The 27,595-nt window shown below is 42.4% G+C and overlaps 1 protein-coding gene across 1 annotated transcript in view; it reads right to left on the bottom strand.

Moving 5' to 3' along the window:
• ulk2 (unc-51 like autophagy activating kinase 2) overlaps positions 1-27,595 on the bottom strand; it is a 46,793-nt gene that overhangs the window by 9,945 nt on the left and 9,253 nt on the right. Inside the window, exons 4-15 of the mRNA XM_069676587.1 lie at positions 16,273-16,305; positions 13,830-13,866; positions 9,573-9,746; positions 8,979-9,052; positions 8,749-8,850; positions 8,608-8,666; positions 8,177-8,259; positions 8,000-8,050; positions 7,825-7,913; positions 7,132-7,300; positions 5,017-5,074; positions 172-321 (exon numbers count right to left, since the gene is read on the bottom strand). Of these exons, the coding sequence (XP_069532688.1) occupies positions 172-321; positions 5,017-5,074; positions 7,132-7,300; positions 7,825-7,913; positions 8,000-8,050; positions 8,177-8,259; positions 8,608-8,666; positions 8,749-8,850; positions 8,979-9,052; positions 9,573-9,746; positions 13,830-13,866; positions 16,273-16,305 (1,079 nt within the window). The remainder of the gene's footprint in view (positions 1-171; positions 322-5,016; positions 5,075-7,131; positions 7,301-7,824; positions 7,914-7,999; positions 8,051-8,176; positions 8,260-8,607; positions 8,667-8,748; positions 8,851-8,978; positions 9,053-9,572; positions 9,747-13,829; positions 13,867-16,272; positions 16,306-27,595) is intronic.

The following is a 27,595-nucleotide window of genomic DNA, read 5'->3' as shown; positions in this document are numbered from 1 at the left end:
ACAGCATGACTTTCAAGATCTGGCCTGAAGAAATTAACCCCAATTTGACGAGTGAAACATTAGTCACAGGTTACTATCAACAACAGCTGCTTATTCCAGGTGTTTCTTTACTCATCAGTGAGAGTGAAGGGTCCCTACTTCACCCGCAGACCCAGCAGAAGTGGCTCTTACCTGGGGGAGGTGTACAGCGTGGTGGTCGGGCTGCTGGAGAGGTTCTGCTTGATGCGCTGGTAGTTGCGGATCTGCGTGGGGACGGGTATGGGGGTGGTCTCAGCCCGTGGGGACACCATGGGGGTCTGTCCTGAGGCGGGCTGCGGCTGCCTGGAGGGAAAGAACGGGGAGACGACGGCGGTTAGCCACTCTGCTCGAAGCTGCTGCTGCTGTTTCCATGTGTGCAGGATGTCGTCAGGGGTGTCAACACCCATAATAATAAGTTAAATCTTCAAAAAGCTAAAAACATAAAGTAGGAAAACTCTTAAATCCTCTGCAGCCTCCCGTTCTTTGTTTACTTCGCTGTGGAGGCAGGTTGAGGAACTTAACTTTAGCTTTCCTGAACATGAGGGCAGTCAGTGGGTGAAAAAAAGGGGGCCAGGCTTCCATGTAAACACAGAAGCAGCACCAATCAGATTGCAGCTTGTCTGCTGGGGGCGGGGCTAGGGGCGGGGCGGCCAATGGCACGTGTGAGGCACTACCACTGTGTTCAGCAGACACAGGAGGGGAAGTGCAAAGAGACACGGCTCATTTGCATTCTTTTGTTATTTCAGAGGAGACAAAATGTTCTCGAACGTTAGAGTCATGACCGAGTCACCCACAGAGGGCCTCTGCTTACATATAGAGAGAGAAAAAGAGGAGGAGTGGAGGAAATGGCCGTTAGAGAGCCGCACCAGTTGGAAACCAGTCTTATGTAATGATGTGAAGCCTGTGGGGGCTATGAAGGAGAGAGTGGAGGACACGTGAGGCAGAGACTAGTACAGACAAAGAGGCAGACAGCAGTTTCTTTGTTGAATTCAGAGATTTAAACCACGTGCTGGTCTTCTGCACGCCGATCAGGACAACATCTGATACAGTAAACCATGATGGAGGCTTTCTATTTACCTCCAGGTTGCAGCAAGCGTATTGATCCAAGCAAAGGCTTATTCTGGAGAGGAATGTTGTGCGCTCTCCTTGTTACAAAGAGAGAATTTGTAGGTCAGTGAACAGCTGCTTCATAAAAGAGTGAAAAGAGGAGAGAGACTGGATCTGCAAGTCAGTCGCCTCTACGCTGACCTGGTTTTCAGAGAGCAGCTCAGAGGAGGGGGATGGGATCAAACCAAACCAGCCTCGATTTTTTATCATTTGTCACTTCATGTTTCTCCTCATTCATCTCCTGCGTTTGCCTCCAACATCTCTTTCTCGCTGTAATCTCTTGCTTTCTTCTCTCACACGATCTCCCTCCTTCTATTTATCTTCTTCCTGCACTGCAATCAATTGAGGCCGCACAGGGCACCGAGACAAACAAGGCTTTGATTTAGGAGCTCTCTGATAGTGTGACTGCTGCTACTAAATTGCAAGGGATGGCTCCTGTAATGAAGGAAAAAATTGGTTCCTCTTAACTAATTTATGAATGCGGTAAAAGAGTTATTGCAAATGATAGAGGGAGAAAAAAGAAGAGGAGAGGGAGCGTGTGAGGCCGCCAGCACCGACGGTTAGACGAGGATGAGACAGAGCAGCAACAAAGACCGAACAGAGCGAGTGTCACGAAAAGGGGAAACAGTTTTGCTTGAGGCTGTGTGCGAACGGTGGAGCAGGAGGATGGAAGAAGTGTAAAGCAGAGTCTGGCTGCAGGTCATCAACGACAGGAGGGGGAGGAAGAACAAAGGGTGACAGACAGCTGCAGGATCTCTGCGAGTTTTAACACTGGACTCGAGTTAGGACGGACAGAAAGCTGAGACTAAACAATGCAGGAAAATCACTGGCTGGCTGATGGTGATAAACACTGTTGTGTTTAATAATAGGATTTAAAGCCTGATAGATAATTCATAACTGCCACAATACTGCAGACTAAAAAAAATCGTAACAAAAAGTATTGTCTGTGTTAACCGACAAATGTTTCAGCCCGACTTTATGCAGACCTTTTCCTGCAGCCTCCGAGTAAAATGTCCGCAAGAAGTCGAGGTGAGTCGATGTGTGAACGCAGCAGGTAACAGTCAGGAGCAATCATCGCGAACAAGTGAGCGGGGTGATGATGTTTCTGTCATGTGACCGGTGTGAAACCAGAAGAGCCTTCACAACCAGAAGGCCGACAACAAAATAGTTCGCCAGGATTTGCTGCACATACTTTTTACGTCGTGTCCTGCCTCTTGAGACCCCCACCTGTCCGACAAGGAAAATCTCCCGCTGCGAGGGACATGTGTGAAAGGGCAACTCTGGAAATGTGTCTTGACATTTTCTGAAAATTGTCAGGAGTGCATGCTTGCGCCTTTTTTTAAAGGTACATTAACTTCACATTTAGCCTTGAAGTTGTAAAATTCACTATCAGCCATAACCAGACACCTGAAGCGGTTCAGTCCAACTTTCTTATCCCCCTTTTACATACAATGTCCTGCTCATTAAATAAGAGTTATTCTACAGCTGCAAACAGTCACAAAATGCTCTCCTTCCTCCTGTGTGAGTTGACTTTGCTTGAAAGTACAGAGTCCAGTTGTTTAAGGAAATTACAGAACAAAAACAAAACCTTTGTCTCATATTGAAGGATTTCTACTTCAGCATGGACGAAGGAGCAGAGAGGTCAGTCTGTTTTAAAGCTGGACAAACACATTATTGCTTTTATTCCCTTCATTAAACTTGTTGGCAATTTGAAAATATGGAATATACCAGCCTTCCTGTTTCCCTTACAAACACAAAGGAACAAAGAAGTAACTGTTAGTATTTCTCTCAGTCTCAGGGAGCAGAAGTTATGTTTTTATCTTTTATTTGGTCTGAAATTGAATTTAAAGCAGCGACTTCAAGACCCAATTTATGTTGTCTTTGGTGGTGCCTATAATAAACTGACCTCCCTCTAACAGAGATCCAAACAGCTCCTCGCTGACAGTTTCGCCTCTCTGGACCCTCATCCTGAACTCAGCAGAGACTGGAAAACAGTGCAACATTTCCACCTACTCACTGACTACTACTGCATGAGTAAGAGGGCCAGGCAAACAGAACAATTATTACAGGAGGGCGATTATTATTTAGCAGTTTGAAAATGATGTTGAAATGTCGAGATAGGAGTCAAAATGTTGAGAAGATTCAGATTCTGTTCCAGAAAATGTTGTTGCAACTTTATTCTTGACACTTTGAATTTGTTCTCAAAATGAAAATAAAAGAAACATCTTTATGTTCTTGTTTATTTCTTTATGCCCGACCCTTATGTGCTTTCTTACTCTGATGGAACAGCCACTAATGGGGAAAGGACGCAGCTTGTGAGGCCCAAAAAAAAAGGTTAGAAACAACTGCAGGACAGGAGGTAAAGCTAAGTAGCTAACTGGGCTTAAACCTGCAGAGACGGAGGTCAGTGAGTGTGCCATGCTGAAGGTATGGTGTTGAAGTACATGTGAGCTTTATTAAAACACAGCTGAGGCACAGTTATAACAGTTTGTTATTGCAGGGCGTGTGTAAAGAGTCTATTTTTATCCCCCGGCCCTCGCTGGGTCAGGGGCTTTTTATAGCACAGCACCACCTTGTTGTTTGGCTCTGAATCATAACGCGCTAATCAAGCAGATTTGAAGGTGGGTGGAAGGATTCACTCGTGACAAATGGACAGTAAGCTAGTGTGATATCTGGTTTCAAGCTGAAACGAGGGTGTTTTTCTGGTGGTCAGAGAGCCAGGAACACAGGAAGCCTCGCTAACGTGAAGGAGAGAGGACATTACCTCACACACAAACACGTGAACCCCAGGCTGTGTCTGAATCTGAGTCAGAGCATCGTGTCACACTCCAAGTGCAAAGTCGGTCTATTTTCTACTCTGACTGTTGACAACCTTTACTCCATGAACTGTGTCTGATGAGTTAGTGTCGCTGCTGGGTTGTTTTCAAAACACAGAGTTAACAGACCCTTTTAATCCCCTTTGTTATTCTATATCGGACCAACTAATGACTAAAAGTAAACAACAATGAGCTTTACTGCCCCCAGAACAGGAAACAGTCTGAAATAACCCCCCGTAAAACTACGACTTGTTGGTTTACACTTTAATTTTGTCATATTATCATAATGTTTTATTACATAATGTTAGAATATTATAAAAGGTGAACTTGAGGTGTTGTTAGACAAATTGTTTGCCTCGTTTCCAGTCTTAATGCTAAGCTAAGCTAACTCTCAGCATGCATATGACTGCAATCATAACCTCAACAGCTTTGCTGTGTTTAAAACAGAGTTCCTGTTCAGATTTAATTTCGTCTGTCTTGAACTTAAGAGGGATAAATAGCCGTTAAATCGCTCTCCTAAAAGCCACCAGACTCCATTGACAAAAACAGTAATTTTACCTTTGCAGAACATGGGAGTTGCTGGTCTACCGCTGACCTGATAAGACTGGTTCTTTGTGTTATACAAACATCGTGTTGTGTCCGAACTGACTGTTTAAACCACCACAGTCACACAATAACACAAACAAACTAACAGAATGAGGCAGCGGTAAACCAGCAACTCCTGTGTTCTGCAAGGTAAAGTCGGTGTTTTTATCAATGGAGTTTGGTGGGACGGCTGTTTCTCTTTAAAAAAAGGATCTTCCTCTGTAACAAAAAGGTCTCTCTCTGCAGGGATCCTTTCTGTAATGTTGTCAGACACTTAGAATAACAGTCTGAGCCTGTCAGTGGAAACAACAAGAACTTTTACCGACATTACCGGCAGGTTTGCAGCTGCAAGTTCCAGCAATCTACTGGAGCAATTCCAACAGTTTCTGAGGTTAAGTGGAGGCTTTTAGTTTACTTGACAGTCATATAAACACAAAGACTCTAAAAAGCAAAACAAACTAGCGTTTAAGTCTCATAATATCGTACTCACCCTCCACACATGAGGAACTCACTGGACGGCCTGCGACCTACTCCCATTGGCTGATCATCTGCAGAGGAAGAGAGAACATAATGAAGAAGATACAAAAGGATCTACTGATGTATAAACCAGCAGTAATTAGGTGATTTAATGCCACTCAAAAAGCCAGCTGACACTTCCACTGCCCTGTTTTTGTCCATTGTTTGAGTGGAGGACTAGCAGGTGTGTGTGTGTGTGCTGCAGCAGGTGCAGAGCAGGAGGGTTCGTTTTACCAGTCAAGAGGGTAAGTGTGAGTGTCTCCTGTTTGTGGACTGATGTCTACAATTACAGCGTGAAATGGTTAGCAGCTGTCTAGCTTACAGCAGGCTGTGGATTTGGTGACATGTGCTCAGTGTGAGTGTGTGTGTGCTGCAGGGATCGTTGGCAGGTAGTGAATGTGACTTCACTGCATGTGTATTGTAGCCTCGCTGTGTCTATTTATGAGTATCATTTTAAGACGTGTGCATGCTGGTATAAAGCAGATGGCCATGTGATTATTTCTGTGTCTAAAGGGCACGTGTTGTTTATACTGTATGTACAGAGAGGTATGGATCATGATTATCTATAGAATATATAAAGTTGTAGTAGTTTTCATGTGTACACGTGAAAACAACGTGAACGCCCTCTGAGAATGGAAACGGTTTAAGGTTTGTCATTTATTAGATTACATAACAGCCTCCAGACAGTCTGACATGCAGTCAATAAACGGTGTCTGTCTCTCTCAGGTCATATGATACATATCACAACACAGGAATTAAGATTAAATATACTCCTTGCTTGCATACTGTTAGCAAGGCATATACAGCAATTATTATGTTATTAAAATTTTACAAAAGAACTTACATACGCACAAATCCTTTCTTATTATATCAGTGCAGTGAGATCTGCATTTGTTTGTATCACAGTTCCTGTGACACCCTTTTTGTTTTGGGCGGTCTAAAGCCCTTTTCACACATGAACAAAATGACCAGAAAATGTTACATGAGAGTCTGCCAGTTAGCAGACGTCGGCCCTCACAGCTGCAGACGTCTTTGCTGTCTTCTTGTAAACGATCTTTCTTCTTCAACCTTGGATGTTTTTTTTTAAAGATAATTTTTTTGGCCTTTGGCTTTTTATTGATAGGACAGCTGAAGATAGACAGGAAATGTTGGGAGTAGAGAGTGGGGGATGACATGCACCAAATGATCGGCAGACCGGGAGTCGAACCTGCGATCAGTGCGACGAGGACTGTAGCCTCTGTACATGGGACGCCTGCTCTACCGCCTGAGCTAAACAGCGCCCCCAACCTCGGATGTTTTTAATCGTCCTGTTCTGTGTCGGTCTTCTGGTTTTACACTGGTCACGTGATATAAACGTCATCACCCCGCCCACTCGCTCTCTGTGAATGTTCCTGACTATTACCTGCTCATGTTCACACATCGGCTCACCCCCGACATCTTGCAGACATGGCAGGAAAAAGTCTGCATTAAGTTAGCCGTTTGTGTTTGCACACATGCAGCCCGCCCGGGCAATGTCGGGAAACGTTCTCGAGTGCAGTGCATGTGTGAGGAAACACTCCTGACAAAGGGCTTAAAGCACTGAAACTTTATTACGATCAAAAAATCGGATGCTGACACTTTCCAACACTCATCCGAGAGATCTGTTTTTTTTCCTTTTGAAACCTATAAAGTGCTAAGCTAACAGATCTAGGCTAATTTAACTTGAAGTTCAACATTTAACAGATAATTGATTAACTTTTACCTGATGAAGGCAAGTAAAAATAAACTATGCATCTGTTTTAATTTAAATTTAAAGAACAGATCACACAATTCTTAAGATCATTGTCCAGGTATTACTACTACTAGTAAGTTTAAGGGACTCTTAAAACTGAACCTAAATCAGGACAGGAATATCTTGATAAATTAATTTTGATTTTGTGCCATATTTGTGCCCAGCCCTACAAGGGAAATATCTTCCTTTGTATTAAAGAACTGCAGGCAGGTGATCTACCAGGAAGCCCAAATATCCATCCATTCAAACCATCAGATGAGTTACACCTGCGTGAATTAATAGGGGAAAAACATCTACTGTATGTGCGTTGAAACTTACAGCTGTCAGTAGAGATGTTAGGCACCAGGACAAAGTCGTCCGTGTCACAGGACGAGTTCTTGCTGCTCGTGCTTCCTGCAGACTCTTTGGAGAGCTGCAGGAAGTTGGGCGGACCGAGCGGAGGGGACGAGAGGCCATCTTCTGCGAGTGTCTGCATGTCCGGGAGAGACTGTGCGTTCATGGAGCAGACAGACAGAGAGGGAGGGACGGGAGGAAAAAAACAGGATTAAATTGTAGTGTGCCTCCTGAATGATGCAATTAAAGCTTCCAGGCAGGGCAGTGCTGACTGTCAAACTAATGTAATCACATTGTTACAGAGAACCCTGACATCCTGGGAAATTGACTTGCCCTTCATTCCCACTGCTGCTGCAGGAGGAGATCTGCCCCTGTGCAGGAGATTGTTATAACTAGCAGTGGACTTATTACTAGAAGCACTAAAAAAAGAAGCATATAAATAAGAAAAAAGAGCTAAAATGGGTCGAAGAAATAGGGCTCGGAAAATAAAAATATAGATTTTACAGAGGGTCTGTTAATCTTCCCTTTTTATAGTTTAACTTTCCAGGGACAGTTTGTGCTCCTGGAAGTCAGCATGCACAGTATGAGCACAGCAGGGAGGCATGGTTAATATTTTATTACCTTTGTTAGAGAGTGATCCTCCCTGAATGAGGATTAATAAAGTAATATCAAACTCACAGGAGGAGAGTTGTAGCGGATGCACGGGGAGCTGCCACAGGAGCTGTCCGTCACTGCGTTGGAGGCGCTGGGGACCGGCACCGGACACGCTGGGGGGAATAAAAACACCATTAATCATGTTTGTAAGTCACAATAAGTGATCTTGTTTTGTTTGCAAGGCAAACTTTAGGCTCACATTTTTTAATGGTGGATGTCGGCTCCAGGAAAGGATGGCTGAAAAATGCATCTGCAGAAGGAACAGATCAGTTTTTATTAACCACCAAGACGGACCTCAAAGTAAATACATTTGTGCACAACTTTCACCATTTAATGTTTAAAAGCTATTACTTTTATGTAATGTTTTATTACTCACCAAAGTCCATCCGGTCCTTCTGATTCCTCTGCAGCAGCCCGAGCAAAAGGTCGCTAAGCGGTGGGGATGTCTCCCGAGGGATGCTGGGTGAAGAGAGCACGGGAACATGAACAACATTGCTTCTGTAGGGGGGTTATAAACTCTGCAAAACAACAGCTCACTTCATGTCTCACTCTATAAACCTATTAATCTAATAAAGTCTTAACATTCTATGTCAGACTGTACAATGTTAATTTACAGTCACATCAGATGACGTGAGGAATGCTTGTTGAATTGTAGCACCAGGATGTCAATAGGCTTTTTTTCTCTGAGGCTTTACGTAGACACAGCAGAGCTTTGAGCTAAATGCTAACCTCATGCTAACATGCTCAGAAGGTCAGCACTGAAGTTGTCAGCACACTGAGCCTTTAAACTAAAGACAAGATGCTTACATAGGTTGTAGATTCTTGTTCTTCTCGTAGAACATCCTCAGGTCTTGGGGACTATTAGCCTGAAATGATTCATATAGAAATTAGATGCACAGACACACACATTATAACATTTGTAACCACATTATTGTGCACAATATTAACCTGGAACGGAGGCTTTCCGACCAGACACTGGTAGATGACGGTCCCTATGCTCCACAGGTCGGCCTTGGCATCATAGTTCTGGGACATGATGACCTCCGGGGCCTGAGGGAGCAAAGGTCACAAGTAAAGATCCAGAGCAGGCAGGGAGAGTTATGCAACATAATGCTGAGGAGGCTTAAAGCTCATTTACAAGAGCTCAGCTGCAGAGACACACACACACACACACTGACCATGTACATTGGTGAGCCGCACAGCGTGGCTGCCATCATGTTGCTCTGCAGGTACCGTGCGAAGCCAAAGTCAGCTGCAGGTCAGAAGCAGGAAACAAAGCCATCAGTAAACACGTGTTGTTATTACTAGAAACACAAACCTCTATGGATGGACTCAGGAGGATGCCTGCAAGACAAAGACTGGGGGCGGTAACACACGCAAGAAACAGAACTGAGACAGGGATGGAAAACGACCCTCAGCTCTTGTTGCAAAAATAAAATGTTTTGAGTGCGGACAGAGGGGCTCATTTTCTGATAGTCAGGGTAATATACAAAGAAAAACTGCAAATAAAATGCAGACAGAGTTGCAGCTGCAATGCACAATAAGTCATATTAAAAAGTAACAGCAACTAATCGCCGCATGACTTTTGAGAACCTTTTTAACAAGACTAGGCATTTCAAAATGAAGTCGAATTGTAAAGAATCTTTGGGAAATGTTGGAAATGAAGTTAAAAAATACAAACAAATGGATGCAAAAAGAAAAAGTCACCATCTCATAATTCTAAATTCCTTTCAGAACTAACAAGAGAAAGTTTTTCTGTCTTATTCCTTCACCTATTTTGATGCGGATGCCGCTGATGTTGGACTTCTTGCGGCCCACGTACGACAGCAGGATGTTCTGCGGCTTCAGGTCACGGTGGATGATTCCTTTGCTGTTGAGGATGCGCATGGCGGCGGCGATCTGCTGGAGGAAAACCCTCAGCGTGTCCTCTCTCAGCGTCCCCTTAGCTGAAGAAGAGAAAAAAGACCAACGTTTATGTTCAATTAATAACACCTTAGAACTCTTAAATGTTTTTTTTCCCCGATAGCTTCTTAAGGGTTTTATGTGGAGTTTAAACTCTTTTCTAACTCTATCAAGTTATGAGTGGGTCCATGTTTGGTTTCATTTTGGTGCAAACAAATACAATATCTGTAATATAAGAGCAGGAAATTGGACCCAAAGATGGCGGCCATTCAGTCCATAAAAGTGTTCCGACTGGCTGCTAAAATAAGTTTCTAGCTTCAGGGTTAACTTCCTGGGTGTGTGGCTCGTTCCACATGCACAGTAGTGTTTCTCCTGCAGGCTGTTCCCCTTTGACTAACAGACGTCACAAATTTTAAACAGTTTTTCTTTGTTCAAGGAAAATTTTACAGATATAAAAACTCCATCAATCAAATATTTATATCAGAAAGCGTGACTATGTTTGTAGTTCAACTATTTGACAGACCTGTCTTTTATAATTGGGGTCTGTGTTTTGCTGCCGTGCTGCAGGGTTATTTTTAGCTGCAATACTATGAGTGGCCACTGGGGAAATTGGAAGAAAGGGATCCTTCTTTTTTCCATATCCAGGATTAAGTAATTAATAAATTCCTTATTAATACGTCTATGATGCCTTTTAATTTCATGGCAAAAAGGTAACAGACAGAAATGCTGAACAGCGGCTGTAACAATAATACATTTAAGCTAAGAAATATGCATAAAAAACTAGGCCCCGATATGTGCGTACTGCACTGTTGCACCACCGTAAATCAAGGCAGGGGATATCCCTTTATACCTTTTAAGGAGAATCAGCTTTGTGTATGTTTTTTAAGAAAGGAAAAGCACACAACCTGTTTGTTGGACCTCAAGGATACACACAAAGCAGTTTTGTGAGTAACACTAAATATATATATAACTGTTGTTTATTTACAAAGAAACTCCACAGGGTACCTTTTAGCATATCTGCTCTTAAGGATGCATGATTACTTTCCAGGATATCTGTCTGTAGGCTGAACTATCGATCCTGCTCAGGTGTTTCCTGCTGCCTAATGATTCACATTAATAGTTAATAGTTAAAGTTTCCTTGGCCTGCCTTTATATGATGCAGAGTCAAGGTTTAGATACAATAAAAACATGTAATAACTCTTGTTTTGCCGCTGTTGCATTGCCAGTAAAGACAGCAACTCCACAAAAAGTGCTCATCTGCTCTCTAAATTAAGGTGAATAATTATCATGATGGCGTTATAATCCTGAGGTAAATAGTGTAAATTGAGGCGATGAATGTCCTCTTCTTTGGTAGTGAAATAAATCTAATCCGACGTGAGTCTAAGAGGATTCCTCTCTCTCTCTCTCTCTTATTCTCTCTCTTCTTTCTCTTTATCAAGCCATTGTGATTACCAAAGATCAAACCAGTAAGCTTATCAACATTAATCTAGGATTTGAGGGGTTAGCTGCTCTCTGCCCACCGCAGCATGCTAACTTCTGACATGGAAAAGTTGTGTAAGTAGTGGAATCATTCACCAGTGAGATCGTCTTATGTAATGAGTAAGATGGTCGTTTACCTACGAGCATTCAACGTGACTAATGAGATCGAGATGGGCAGTCGGTTCTGTACAGTAAACTCAAATACTGTAACAGTACAGGTCATATTTCACAACCAGCAGTGTTACTCAAGCAGAGTCCACCCTGTCACCGACGGGTCTGACCGTGACCCGTCTGTAAACTGCTAATGTGGACATGTGGGGCAGGAACATTATGCAAAGGTACAGCGATAAGAGGAGTTCACACTACACAATCAGTGTTTTTATGGAACAGAGGTGTAAACACCTGCCGTTATCTAACAGGTGAATTGGCAATCTGACACTCGTCTGGAGGGATTCCAGAGGCCGACCTGATTTTAACTCTGTGAAATTATTCACAGCAGCAGCTATAATAACAGACTGTGAGTGTTCTTTGGACACACAACGTTCGTGTCAGAGGAGGTGAGTTCAGCAGATCCTGAAGCCTTCCGTCAAACTGTTTGGTTTAGTAGCATAATAAAGGATGTCCTTTGTGTTTAGCTGCTCTGTGTACTCTCTCTTGCACATCAGTTATGACACAAAAAGTTTAATTCTGAAGTTTTTCTGAGTCAAACTCAATTTCCAACATCAAGAATGAACCTTAAATCTCAACTATGAATATTAATAACTGCAACAAGCATTTATAAACAGCAAGCAGAGATGTGTTGCTTAAAGGAATCTTATAATTTATCTACAAGTTTGAGTCTGTAAACAACAGGACTGGGTGGAACACTGCATAGAGAAAGTTCTCCCGCCCGTGCCCTCTTAAGACCCTAAGACTAAGACTCTTAGTACCCTAATAAAACCACTTCCTTAAGCATTATGTCTCATCTTACAACTGGGTTTTGTGTTATATATTTCAAGCGGCTTTAAAGAGTTTAAGGAAGAGACAATACATTAATCAAATCTTGTGTTGGTGACTCAGTCAGGAATGTGTTTCAGCCCTTAGCTTGTGCAGGGGCGGGGACGTAAGAACTCTGCCTGACATCTACACAGCGAAAACATAAACATGAAACTTGACGTTCTGGTTTTTTCTCACTTGCAACCTCAGACCCTAACTGTCAGAATGAGACATCCTACACCCGTGGTGTCACTGAACACATAAAGATGGCTACACAGCCAGGTGGTGATGCAAAACTAGTGGCTGAAACAGTAAAGTAAAAATGGGGTATCACTTAGAGTTTGTGTTTCACTGACGAGCTAAAAAGAAGGAATGTGTCCGAGGTAAGAAACACACTACTATTATTTGGATTGTTTTGGGATCCTGGTTTTTACTTTTTGGTATTCTTGGGGTTTGAACATTGTTAAGTTAGGTTTTCAAACATCACTTACACTGTCCATAATGTATCCCCATGTTTACATAGGCTTCTTTGAGGTTTAAATACTGAATAAACAAATAAATACATTAAAAAGTTGAGCAATTTCTCAAGGAGGTTGCATGGTTGCAACGTAATCACAGCAGGCATGTGACCAATTAAAAGTTCACTAACAGGCTCAGATTGTTATTATAATTGTCTAACAACATAATAGAGGGAAAGCTACAGAGGTAGATCTTCTTGTTAAAGAGTAAGATGCTTTTCTTGAAACCAGAAACAGCCTTTAGATCGCTCTCTTCAAAGCCACCAGACTCCATTGAGAAAAACAGTGATTTTACCTTTCAGAAGACAGTAGTGCTAACGCTGCCTCAACTGGTTTGTTTATTCGTGTTATTGTGTGGCTTTGGTGTTTTAAAGTAATAGTTGCATCCAACATAATATTTGTGAAACACACAATAACCGCAAAAAATTACCGTTCGAGGCAGTGTGAATACAAATCCTCTATGTTCTGTGAGGTCAAAATACTGTTTTTGTCAATGGAGTCTGGTGGCTTTGAAGAGAGCGATGTAACGGTGGATTATGTTTCTGTTTCTATTTGAAACAAGCATCTTCCTCTGTAACAAAAAGGTCTATCTCTGTAGGGATCCTTTCTGTAATGCTGTCTGACACTTAGGATAACAAGATAAGCCTGTCAGTGGAAAAACAAAGAGTTATTCCAATTTTTTTTATTAGTCATTAAGACCAGATAATGTGTTAAAATAGGGCCCAGGTTTTAAAATACTGGAATTCAGCTTTATGCTGACCTTTGTTTATAAATATCACGGTAGCATAAACACTGTGCTGACTGGCTCAGAACCAGAGAAGGAACCCTTTGTGCTAAGCCATAGTGATTCCCACTCACACACACATCCCCCACATTTAACATGAAGACATACAAACAGCCTCTAACAGACACACACACTCTAACATCCCTGCAAGATACAGACCTACATTATTCTACAAACCAGCCATTACACATAAATAATAAATGCACAATCACGTGCACACATTCCCACACCTACACTCGCAACAGCTGCAGTCACATGGCTTTTCCTCCTCTGCAGCATTAGTAACTTTGTTTTGATGAACAATAATCTGTGTGTGTCTGTGTGTGTGTGTGTGTGTGTGTGGGGTGCAGACAGATTAGTGCGATGCTTACCTTGCAGATAGTCGGCAAGATCACCTCCGTTGCAGTACTGCGTGTGGGGAAACAAACAATCACCATCAGCAACATTTACATCCAGGTGCGATAATGAAAGCTGAGAAGCACATTTTGTTTTTCTGTGTTTGTGTTTAAGTGTGTGAGTGTTTGTTTAAATCCTCGCCCAGATAATGTCAGGCTCATCAATTAATCTGCTGATTAACTGTGTCTTTATCTGTACAGACAACCTCTGCTGGAGCGTGGTAAGTTCTCAGGAGGGACAACAAGAACAGACGGATTAGGATGATGTGGTGGGTTAAAAGACAGCGGACTGCTGAGTGGATAAGCAAAGATTGCTGTAAGTTTTAGTCCACTTCAACTGCAGAGGGATCGTCAGCGTCATCCCTGCAGGGCAAACAATGCTGTGCTAACATAAAGTCTCATTTGAGCTACCGGTAAAGAAAGTCAATGAGTTGAGGGAAGAATCAGCATTGAAATAAACTCGCATTTTCCTCCAAAGCAGAGGAAATTGTTGAGAAAAGTCGATTATACGTGAGGGGTTTGTACGGAAATTGGATTAGGACGTTCTGCAAAATATGACGACGGTTCGTGCAAACCAAAGACACGGCATCAATTGAAAAGGCATCATCTTAACTCTACCTCTACCAGCTTGCATTATTGCAGGACATTTTCAACTGACTGTTCTCTTACTCCTTTAGACCTTAGTTCTTTTACCTATATTTTGACTAGGGGTGGGAATCACCGGGTAACTCATAACGATAACGATAATATCATGACACAGCGAATCTGCGATAATTGATATATTGTAAGACAATCATATAATGATACATCAAGATATCTCATTAACTTCTTCTTTGGCCAATTAATTTCCGTTCTTGTTGCCCTCGCTCGTGTCATAAGTATCATTGCGAGAAGTCAAGAAATTTAACGCGCTGAGTCAGAAACGCAGGGAAATCTGTTTATATATATTATATAGCACGAGTCAGGACGACGATAGATTGCCGTATCGATATTTTGTCCCACCCCTAATTTTGACCACATCAAGTCCTTTAGTCGTCCTCGGATGTCTCAGTCTCAGTTATCAGAGAGAAAAGCTGGGCTAACGTAAAAAATAAGACATTTTGTGTTTTTATGTTATATTATATTATTTATTTGTTTAGGAGAGGAGGAGAGCTCTGTAGATAATAAGGCTCCAAGTAAAAACAAAAACAGAAATCAGAACTTTAAAAGAAGCTAAGCTAAGTTAGCGGTAGCTCAGCTTGCAGCCCCTCAACCTGAATCTGCTTTATTCAGGGTTTTTACCCGTTCAAATTGTGTTCAAAAGAGAAAGAGACAAATTTAGCACATTAAAATAAATGTTAGTTTAACTGGGGCAGCTGTGGCTCAGTGGTAGAGTCGGTTTCCAATCAAAAGGTTGGTGGTTCAATCCCTGACTGCTACAGTCCACATTTTGAAGTGTCCTTCAAGACACTGAACATCGAATGCTCCTGAAGGCGTAGCCATCGGAGCATGAATTAATGAAACTTTTAGCTGATCTGTATCCGTCTGTGCTGCTGTGTGTGACGGCTGACTTCACTTTCATATGAAGAATCCAGTCAAGGCTTAGCACTTACACATCGACAGAGTGTAAAGACTGTGTCAAACTCAGAGAGACATGCAGTGAGCTATCCACAGTTTACATGCGAGTGAAAGATGTGAAAAGTGAAAATGAAAGATGTTTTCTCCCTGAAAGAGCGACTTTTCACAGGGCGCAGGTGACTTTTCTTTTGGCTTACACCTGGCGTAACACTTTTATCTGATAATTTCAACAATGTTTGAGTTAGATTAATGTTTTCATGCTAAGCAAAACAAGAGGAATGAGTGCTGATTTAGCTGAATTTAGCAGAAAGGGAATGACTTTCACAGTATCCATAAATCATCTGACAGATAAAAAATATATAAAGACAAAAAGGATTTATCTAAAACAACAAACTGCTCGTCTCGTCTTTCACTGTGCAATGTGAATACCCTGAAGTTAATGTAAGCCTGTCATATGGCAGTTCCAAAGCCTTATTGATGGATCGTACTGTAGACGTGTCTAAACATAGATCAAAACAAGTCTTTTGAGCTGAGGCTTTCGGGGAACATGATTCCTAGAAAACAGAAGGGTGTATTCTCAGAGAGCAACTCGAGTTGCAGTCTGGGTTTGTTTTCTACACTGCAGCCAGCTGAGAGTGTTGCGAAATGAGCGTGGAAAGTAGGGGAGGAGGCCGAGTGAGAGGTTGTCAGCAAGATAGGAGGGGAAATTTAGACACAACGTGAAGAAAACCAGAGAGGAAAACACACAAAAACAGCTGGTATTGGTTTGGTAAATCTCTACTCAGTAATGAAAGCTTGGAGTATTTAAAGCAGTGTAAAGTAGAAGAGGATGTGAGTTGTGATGTATAAATTATCCACTCACCTCCATGACAAGGAAAACATAGTTGGGTGTTTCCTGGAAGAGAAGAGACACAGAAACGGTTACAGAAGTTATTTATCCTGCAGCAGCTGTCACAGCCGTTACAGAACATAATCCAAAGTGCATAATAGCAGCCACTGCTATTTGTGACCGCCGTGCTCTCTCTGAACATGTATTTGTGTGACATGGAAATGCTCGTTGATGCAGAAGAGATCATCCTCGAGGAAGAGTGTAAATAGTGACATCCGGAACTCTAGGTTCTTTAAAAGTTCTGATTATTGAATGATTGAAGTACTGTATATGTAAACATGCAATGCTTTGTTTACCAATGGTATCTCCTTAAAATAAGATATTTTACTTTAGTGCTGAAGCGTTAAGTTGGTTGACGAATCTGCAACTAAATATTCATATTTTTTATAGCTTCCATGTCATGTGACCCAGTGTCCTCAAATCACTCTCAGATGTTAATACTCACTTGGACAAATAAGACACACCTCATTACACTGGATATACATTATATAAATATTACATTTTTTCAAGCCATTTATCCACTCTTTAACTCGATGGTTGTATATCAGATGGATTTGGTGCTTTTGACCATCGGATAAAGACAGGAAATTCAATCTTCTTTTCGCTTTGACTGCTGGCGGAATAAAAAAAGGGCCGTGAATAGTCCACCTTGGTTTGAAATCAAGAATCAAGGACTCTAGTCTGCGTTTGGTCAATGTGACGTATGAAACCACAAAGCATCCGTTTCACATCCTAGAATTTTTATGACTCTTCTTTTAATGCAAGTACTGTCTCATGTAAGACAGGTGTCTTTGTTTCCGATGTAGTGAGCCTTTCTGTGTGCAGTCTGCATGTTCTACCCGTGCATGCGTGGGTTCCCTCCGGTTATTCCGGCTTCCTCCCACAGTCCAAAGACATGCTCGTTAGGTTCATTGGTGACTCTAAATTGCCCGTAGGAGTGAATGTGAGCGTGAAAGGTCGTCTGTCTCTATAGACGCTTTCCCACTGCTCAAAAAAACCACTAACACCTGCTTATATCTGCCTTTTAGGAAAGGCTACGATCAGCATTCAGACCCGGGTCGAATGACTCTGCAGTAGACCCGGATAACTATCGACTCGGCTCCGATGCTATGCTCCGTCGGTAACTTCTGCAACTCTTTGTCATCTCAGCTACAAATCTACGCCCATAATTAGTTACAAAGCCAATGAAAATACAGACGAATGACAAAACATCTTACACACAACATTAGCACATTATCAAAGTTTTTACTGGGTAACTTGAGTAGTGAATAAACATGTTGGTTTGGCCGAGCATGAACACTAAACAGCGTGGGAAAAGTACATATTTCGTTTGCCAAGTAATCTGCTTGTAAAAGAAACACAAGCGAGATTAGCTCCAACCTTAATACCTATTAGCATTTCTACTAAGAAGACCTCAACAACAAAAGGTGGTCCAGTATTTTCAAAGCATTCATAACCTTTCCACATACTGCACGAACAAATCCCGTGATCTGGTCACCAGCTGCAGCTCTGCGCCAACACGCAAGTCAACCTACGTGTGACCCTGAGCTAATGGGCTTGTGTGTTTGATTGGTAAGTAGCTCAGTCGTTTCCAATCCGACACTGTGATTTCTCCAACTGGGGCAGGTGGTGGTGGGGGATGGGCCACCAGTATCCACTCTGACTGTATCAGTGGGAGAGTGTGTTGGGGGCTGGGGGGGCTATAGGGGGGATTACATAATGAGGATATATTCTGCAGTGCAATGTGGAGACGAGGGGGGATGGGAGTACAGTGTCAGGGGCCAGAGGAGCGGGGGTAACTCGTACGTCAACTGCCACACAGACAAACACAGGCATGGATGCAGGAGAATGCTGTTATTGCACAATCAAGATCAGAGATATCCACAAACAGCAGAGTACTTCTAAGAAAAGCTGCTGCCTGGAGAACAATATTTTTCTGTGTGTGTGTGTGTGTGTGTTGTGTGTGTGCGTGCGCGCTTTGGCAACTTCACGTGTTGTCGTCTCTGCTGCTGCAGGTTGGGTTGTTGCCTAATTGCTCAGAAGTGGGATGAATTTCAAGAGGCAGGTGGGGACAGCAGCACAGGGCCGCCTTTGTTTGGGACAGCTTAGAGGAAGTAGGAACCAACATGTACCGCTCAAACTGTTTGAACGTTTTCTAAGAGGTGCTGTTCACACGTTGGCTGCATCTGATATAAAAATCATTGGACTTTGGACATTGATACGAGGGTTGAGCTCCACATTCTGTCCCGGCACAAAATATTCCCAAACAACCTTTGTATAAATAGCCTCTCTGACGACACAAACCTGCGTGCAGCAGCCAAACCTGCAGCAGGACGGAAAGATGAAAAGAATTTATGATCCTCAGATATGAAAACTGACAACACACAAAAACACTCCACACTGCCAGGAGTGAGTGTGCGCCCAACTCAACACCGAGTCTGGTTAGTCGTTCAGTTATTGCGTCACGCTGCAACTCCAGGAGTGCAGGGTTATGTAACAATATGGGGGGATGGGATAGAGCCAAACTGGAGAGGGGTGGAGGTGGGGGAAAGAGCGTGTTTGTGTTGTGGAGAGCCGGCGTGCTGTTGTCCCGCAAGCAGCAAGCGTAATCCGGGGAATTCTGAGTAAACTGGAGTCATTTGGGAGCAAAGTGTGCACTTTGACATAGCAGCAGCACATGATGACGGATGAGTGTGCAGCAGCAGGAAAACACTAATTATGACGGAGGACAAAAGGTCAGGACTGTTTGCTGATGTTCAGTGTGGAGGAGTCTTGCATCAAGAGGGAAGGATGTTTGTTGTTTTGTATGATGCGTTATGAAAGTGACATCCTGCAGGGTAGATGGCCACATCTAATACAAACACAAACACTGCTGATTAAGTGATGCATTAAAAGAACAGGACGTCCCATAAACGTGCACCTTCACCTAGATCCTGGAGAGCTTTGAGAAAAAAACGTGATCACAACTATTTTTGCTATAAACATCAGTATCCTAATAATGACTGCTCGAGAAAACCAGACAGTTAATTAGTTACTTAAGAATAAAGTTAATTAAAGTGCAGTTTCACGTTAAATGTTAGCGTCACTCCGAGGCTCCTCGGCAGACATTAGCCTCTTTTACACAGCATGACGACACTGTGGCGCCTCGCTGTTATGCTTCTTTTATTGAATTTTTAACATTCACACAAACACACACTGCGCTGTTCCGCCCAGCTCAGCTGTTCACACTGATGCCGTTTCGCCTCCGTTACGCCTCTGATGTCGACTCAGAGGAGGAACGACTTCGCCCCACTATTCCACCTCCGTGCCTTTTACATAGAAGACGAAACATAACAGAGGCGTAATAATCCCGCCTTCAGCTGGCTGTGTAAAAGAGGCTTCTGTAAACAGTGGAGCCGGCAGGACCAAACAGGGCAGTGTGTGTGTGTGTGTGTGTATGTAGCTCGCCCTGTTTGTTTACAGTTTGCGCCTCTTGGCAATGGAAAAGGTCAGGATTCCTTCTGTGTTCAACGCTCACAAGGTATCCAACACTAGCTAAAATATCTACAGAGCTCTCCTCCTCTTCAAAACAAACAGACCTGTTAATTAAAACCAGTGAAAACAGAATAAACAGACGCTGGCAGACACTGGATGTCTGGTGAGGGAGAAGCTAGCCGAGCCGCCTCTAACATCCTGACTGACGCCATGTTTCTATTTTTGATGTCTTATTTCCTGATCTTTAAAAGATAACAGGAGTTCACTGTTGCTTTCTACACTTTTGCTCTTTTACAGAAGACTTTTTGCACGTGTAGCTCATACAATGCTTCGCAGTGTAAAGTGTGTGCGTACTCCTGCATGTACTTTATGTGCAAAGAACTGCAGACTAACAGGCTTTTGTCACTGTAGATAGTTTTATTACCGAGCCCTCAGATATGCTGTATACGGCCGCATGAAGTTCAAGCACAAAAACACTGCTGACTGAGTCATGGAGGGAAAAGAACAAAAGGTGCACCTTCAACTGGATCTAAAGGTTTGTAGTTGTATAAAGAACAGCTGTTATGTAAGAGAGACACATGTGTACTGAAGATCATGTGAGTGGTCATCCAACATGCTACACACTAAGCACATGATCATCCAGTGACTGTGTGTGTGTGTGTGTGTGTGTGTATGTGTGTGTGTGTGTGTGTGTGTGTGTGTGTGTCAGAGCCTCAGTGAGCAGAAACAGTTAAACGTCTGGAAAGAAACGCTTTGTTCAGGACTTGTGGACGGAGGCCAGCGAGGTTCACGCTGCAGGTTTTCTAGGAAAACTCAGTGAGCTCCAAAAATTCCCTTCAAGTTATCCAAGAACATGTACCGCCCCTGTTTTCTTTTCACCCCCCCATTCTGTCAGTCCTGCCTCAATACTTTGTGTAATTAGGACACACACACACACACACACACACAAGGCTGGGGGGCCCCGTCCCAGCTAGAACACAATGTTCTTTAAGAGCAACGTCAGCTTTTGTTGAACTAAAACACTTCATAAACAAACCTCCACGCCGGCTTCCTGTTTACATGCACAATAACATAGAAGAGTTTGACATAATTATCTAATCTAGACAAAGTTTTCTTCTAACTAGATTTCAACAATATTTTACAGTATGTAACTCAGCTGTGGACGACTGTAACGTCTTGCAGACGACCATGAGATGTGGTGGAGTGACTAAAAATACGCTAAAAGCCGTTGCAGTGACGGAGTAGTCTTCAAACTAGATCCACTTGGGAAGACACTGATGCACAGCTGAAAGCTCTGGAAAAGGCCAAGAGATGGACCTGGAGTTAAGGAAATATATCTCCAAATATATATTTTTGGGGTTACATTCCCTCCCTTATGTCTATGACAAGTGGACAAATTTAATCTAAGTTCTACCTTTTCACAGAACTGACATCTTCTTCGCTTATACACCGGGTCCAAAATTAACACCCAACACTCCACCAAATTCAGTTAAAAATCAACAATCATTACAACGTTTAGATTTGCATCAACTCTCCGTTTGCAACGTCTGACCACTAACTGTATTGCCATTTTGGGATTGAGCTTTGCTGCGCACCGTTTATGTGGTTATGGTTACTGTATTGGGCTAGCGGTAATCCAGCCTGGTGCAACCTTCCTGCCAACCAGGGAAGAGAGGCCAACTCTTTCAGAATGTGGCGGTGTACAACAACCCCAAACGAAGTGTGAAGATCAGGGAGGGAGGACAGCTGAGGGAAAATTCACAAAGAAGTGCGTCTTTTGTTTGACAGCAACACAAATACAAAAAGCTCCAGGAAGTATCATAATTGGTCCTCCAGTTAAATAAAGTCAGGTATACAAAAGGCTGAGCATAACTTTTAATGTTTTTAATTGATTATAATAACCAGGAAGTCAGGCAGCGGCTCATAAGAAATCGGAGGCACATTTTTCTGCATTTGCCAGTTTGGTGGAGTTTCAAATTCTGCCCACCTCGCTTGGATGAATGCACGGTTAATTATTTTCCAATGTTAAATCAACACTTCCTGTTATCTCTGCTGCCAGTTTACAAATCCAAACAGAAACGCTGCAGTGTGCAACAAGAGTGAGAGAGAATATATAGAGAGGGAGTCACGGAGCCCTGACAAAGGACACCTTATAATTAGACCCGTCTGCCTCACACTGCTGCAGCTTGCTCAACATTAACAGCTCAATGAAGGAGGACGGGGAGCCGCTCAGCTGTGTGCTTAAGACTGTCATTAAAAGCAGCAAACGAGCAGAGCTCCTCTAAACTGCAGCTGAGATAAAGGACCTGCAATCTGTCTTTCGTGCACGTACTCCCTCATCCAGGCCTGCAGTCCTTTGTCACAGTTATTCTGAGAGGCAGGCGGGCAGCAGGTACGTCTTTACCCACTGAAGCAGCTGGTGAGTCAAACACAAGCAGCCTGTGAGCTTTAAAGCATCCACGAAAGCTTAAAGAGGACATACACGTGTGCAAGAGGGTTTCATAAAGCAACATTAAAACATTTTAAAACTTTCTAAAGCTTTCATTTGGTGGATCACAACAACTTGGTCTCAGAGAGGAGTCCTGAGAGATAAATTCAAACTGTATTTTATACATTTATCAGTCACTTTAGCAGTCTAATCCAACGTTTTATAAATGACTTCATCTTAAAAAATCGTCAATAATCTCAGCCAAATGTTTATGCATTACTTTATCCAATATTTTAGCCAACAATTTCAACTGTTTATTCACGAAATAAATATTTCAACCATTTCCTTAATTCTTTAAAGCTAATAGTTTGAACTGATTATTTAAACTAACTAAATCAACAGTTGATCTATTTCTTTAGCTCTATGTTCCACCTGTTTCTCCAATACTTTCAGCAACTACTTTTCAAACTGTATTTTAGCTAAATATTTCAAGCATTTCAAGTCATTTGAGCCGTTTATCCATTACTTTTGCAACCATTTTAGACGTCACAGTTGAGCTACAATCTGCAATCTGTACCCCCTGGCTGGGAATCACTGCTCTAATTTATTCCTAATGAAACAACAACTTATTGAACGACGTTTGCCAGTTCAGTTTGCCTCACATTTGACATCTAAAAATACTACATATAACACATTCTCAAATTACTTCTCCTACATGCACTGCAAACCTGCAGGGCTTCAGCGTCCTGAGAAAGAGCTGTGACTGTTTTCTTTTGTGCGTTCAGCAAAGAACACAAGAAGTGCTGAGGTGGTACGGTGTGGTGTTAACGCATTATGTCACAATGTGTTGCTGAGTGAATGAACACCTCCATTGTGAAACTAAATCAAACATACAAAAGAGCATAAGCAGTCCGACTCTGTGTTTATTCAGCGTTCAGCACAATACAATGCAGTCCAGTCTATATGCTGGTATAGAAAAGTAGCAGTGAATGGAAACCTACAGAGTCAGCCGGAGTGACGCTTCAATCAGCCTTCCTTTGAAGATCTTTGAGTTTCACATGATTTTTTTTATCTTAATAATCCCGCTGTGAAAACTCTGTGCTTGTTTGTGTTGAACTTCTCCTCCTGCATGTCGCCATCTGTCAAATCTGTTGCCATGACGTTAGCTACAACTGATACTACAGCCAGGCTAGCAGCTCTGTGAGGCTGTGTGAGCTGTGTTAAATGCTCACAATGACAAAACTAACATGCAGATGCTTAGAGGGTATACTGTTTATTAAGTTCACCATCATATCACACACAAGTGTCAGAAACAGCTCGCTCTCTTGAAAGACACCAGACTCCACTGACAAAAACAGTCATTCTACAAAGCACGGGAGATGATTGTCTGCCCTCGCCTCAATCGGTTAGCTTATTTGTGGTTCTGTGTGTAACCACGTAACTTAATTGATACTCATTAGCTACAGGTAGACATGGGCTAACCTTAGCATCCAACCACTTCCTAGCTTTCATTAGCAGTGATGTTTGAATACCATTTTTTCCTTCCCGATATCAATTCCAATATCGAGACGTAAGTATCAGTATCAGTATAGAATTCTTTAATATACATATTATAGAGTGCTAACGATTTTGTAGCTTTGACTACACTTAAGAGGGCTTCTAAATTATGGTTTCTTCAACTATTAGCTTTCATGATCTGGGAAACAAAAATGGCTGGCAATCCATCTACTAGTTATTTCAGTAGAGACCTAAGACATGGACCGACCTACAGACCAACACACATTGCAACTCTGCTAGTGTGACTAAAAATCTTATCCCAGCTTTGAAATCTTAATTTTATCTTCAGACCCAGAGTCCGCTTGAACTCCATGTCCTTTGCTGTGTGTGTGTGTGTGAGAGTACATCAAAAGGTCACACACTCTCACCATCGTCACTCTTTATGAGGCCCTTATTGACTCAAAGACTTGCCCTTTCCCAGCCGCCATCAACTGTCAGCAGGCCTATCAGTAACCACCTGCAGTACACACAGCAGGACAGGGTCTGTGGGTCATTATTATCAGGCTTTAAATAGGTAACCCATATGCTTATGGTACAGGCAAGAACATCAACAGACCTCTGGTAAATCTGGGACAGAATGTTGGTGTATAAGTTGCTGTTTTTCACGTGTCTGGGGCTCAGGTCTTTTAAACTAAAAGATATCTCCAGTATTTGTAAATGGGCCTTATCTTTACATAAACAAGGGCCTAGGCTCAGATTATTATGCAAAGTGTCAACATTACAGAAAGGATCCCTAGAGAAACAGACTTTGTTGTTTCAGTAAGGTCCTTTTTTTAAACCAAAAACAGCAGGAACATCGCCGTCTTTAAAGACACCAAACTCCACTGAAAAAAACAGTATTTTTACCTTGCAGGACATGAGAGTGGGAGCGTGCGTTTTGCTGCTGGAATTAGTCATAGTTATTTGTTTCGTACAACTCTGGTGTTTGGATCCAACACAATATTTATATCACACACAATAAGACAAAAACATTAACAGAATGAGACATTGGTAGACAAGCAACTCCAATCTTCTGCTTGGTAGAATTACTGCTTTTGACTATGGAGTCTGGTGGCTTTGAAGAGGGCGATGTAACAGCTGTTTCTGGTTTCAAAAAAGCTCCTTACTCTTTCACAAATAGGTCTCTGGCTGAAGCAATTTTAATGAGCAATTATAACACTTTTTGAATTTACTAGACCTTTAGACCAAAAACTATCTCAGCTCAAAAGCACACAGCTTGAAAAACACCAGAATAACCCGAGAAGCTCTTCTAAATACAACCCTGTACAAATGTTTTAATGGATTGCTTTTAACTGACGTCTACAGAAGAAAAAATCTGGATATAAGTCTTTAAAAAATAAGATCTTTCCCATTTCTCATCTAAAGCAGAGTCTTGGCGTGACTCGACCGTTGCACAAACCAGCTCTGGTTACATTTCCTGTTCTGTTTTGTAAACTCAGTCATACAGCACGTGGTTCCAACAACAACAACAGCTGATACGGCTGGGAAGAAGCCAGCCGGGGATGCAGGAAAGAAGAAGAGAATATAAATGGGAACATGTGGAAAAAGTGAGCTAAATATACAAAGTAAACACGGAATGGAAACAATAAAAAAAGAGGGAAAAGAAAGTGGCAGCTGGTCTTCGTTACAAAAGAGCTGCAACACGCACGAGTCTATTGATAGTCACAAAGACAGGAAATGCACACTATTGCACTGGCTACAGGCAGACAGGCTAATACAGCAGGGGACGGGGAAATAAATCCAGCTGGTAAGAGAAAGAGAGAAAGAGACAGTGTGCCTAGAGCTTTCATAGAACAGAACAATAAATGTAACAGAGGCAGAGGTGAAAGAAAACAGCAAACTAAATCAAGAAACAAAGAGAGGAGGCGCACGAACAAACTAACTCAGACCACCTCATTGACAAAGTGAAGCAACAAAGTGTCTGGTGCAAAGACCGTGAGTCCACTCGTGATAACTACCTCTTTTTTGGGTTATTTGTCTCCTTTATACATTTGAAATAAATATTGCCTCACTAAAGCGTTTAAAGCATCCTTACTGAGGCAAATAATCGACCTCTAGCTAAACAGAAATGAATGGTTGGTCCAAATATTGGACACAATCCTGATTTTATAAGACTTTTGTCTTAAAATCTGCAACATCAGCAGATCATCTTTTCATCATGAAGCTAATTCCAGTGACCAGCTAGCTTAGCTTAGCGTAACAGAAAGATTGGAAAAGGGGAAACTCTGAGTCTAGCTCTGTCCAAAAGTAACAGAACAGTAAGGGTCTAATTCACGAAAGGATCGTGCTGCTTTCGCACCCGCTAAACCTGTGCAAAGAGACAACAAGACTTCTCATAGCACACGCAAAGGGTTAAATGCAACCACAAAGCTGTGCAGCAGAGCAAACAGCGTCTCTGTGCTCCGGTTTGCGCATATTTATTATTCAATGCAAATGAGCCATGTTGCAGAAAACGTCTAATTCTCAAACGCCAGTGCTAACAGCTCCACGCAGCAGAGAGTGGAGGTGCAGACAGAACTTTTACACAATCAGACACAAAACGAGAGGAAACTGCACGGGTCTGCTAAACTGTATGCACGTGTTTGTGCTTGAATATCATTGGTGCAATTTGAATCAGACCGCAAGTGATGCTCAATGTATGGTGCTAAGAGCGACCATGATCCATTCTCTGTGAATTCCCCCCCAAGTCTATCTTGGTTGCACTTAACACTTACACCAGACATTGTATAAAACTGCTGTTTTTTGTCCACTTAATTTGTGAACTTAAGACATGCGGGCATGAGGAGTCTGTGACCTTTGAACCGAGCAAAGTAAGCTGGTTTGTCCTGCTTTCAGTCCTCAGGCTAAGCTATGTAACGGCTGGCTGTAGCTTCAGACTTAATGTAGAGATGTGAAAGTGCTTTCATGATATTTGGAAGCAGAAATTCACCACTAACTCTCTCAAGGGAAAGCAAACCTCCCAAAATGTGGAACTGTTCCTGTAATTGATCAATTTTGGCTGGATCGTATAAATAATTTGGACACCAAATGTGTGACCTCCATCAGTATGTCTTCCTGCATGTTCAATTTAAATAGCAGAGTTTCTGTCCTTCCTACTAATATCTCTGAAGACAGCTCTTTAAAATCACATCCAAACTATGCGTCACTGACGGGAGCTTCCTATCTCACCGCTTCCTGCCTGCTGAGTTATGACTGGGCTCCTCATCCTCAGTCATCTCTGGAAGAGTTTATTACATCAGCTGGTCTGATGGAGGGATGAGGAGATGGAGTGAGGTGTTGAAAGGTGGATGGGGTGATACGGAGAGTCCCCGTGGGAGTCTTACGCAAACACAGGAAGTACCTCTGCTATGTGGGAAGTGCTTCATCATCACTTCAACTGTTTCTACCTCATTTCTCCTTTTATGCCTCCTCACTGGAAGTGCACTCAAATATGAGCCGATTCAGGACATTAAACAAACACTTATTTATACAGAGAGGAGAGCAGTTTGAAGAGTGGAGGGTTTCAGAGCTCTGGACAAAACCACAGCTATCTTTTATGTGTTCATAAAGAGAGAAATATAACTAAAGAGCCAATGTAAACGATAATTTACTGTTTATTGCAGCTATCCAAAGAGTCCCCGTCTTGTACAAGTTTTACCCTAAATACTAAGAACATCTGTTTACGCTGTGTGGCTTCAAACCACTGCATAAAGACAATCAGAGCCTCTCACAATGACCGCTGTCGGTCAGGAAGCAGAAACCCATCTCTGAATGCAGAACTACCATCTCTTTAATGCACTACAGCAGCATAACCAACAGCACCAGAGATACATGCATGAGACAGGAAGCTCTGAAAAA

This window comes from Semicossyphus pulcher, unplaced genomic scaffold, assembly GCF_022749685.1.
Source record: "Semicossyphus pulcher isolate SPU_LCO1_2020_fin unplaced genomic scaffold, fSemPul1.0.p SCAF_26, whole genome shotgun sequence".
NCBI classification, from domain to species: Eukaryota; Metazoa; Chordata; class Actinopteri; order Labriformes; family Labridae; genus Semicossyphus; species Semicossyphus pulcher.
This window is presented reverse-complemented; position numbering and strand designations above follow the sequence as displayed.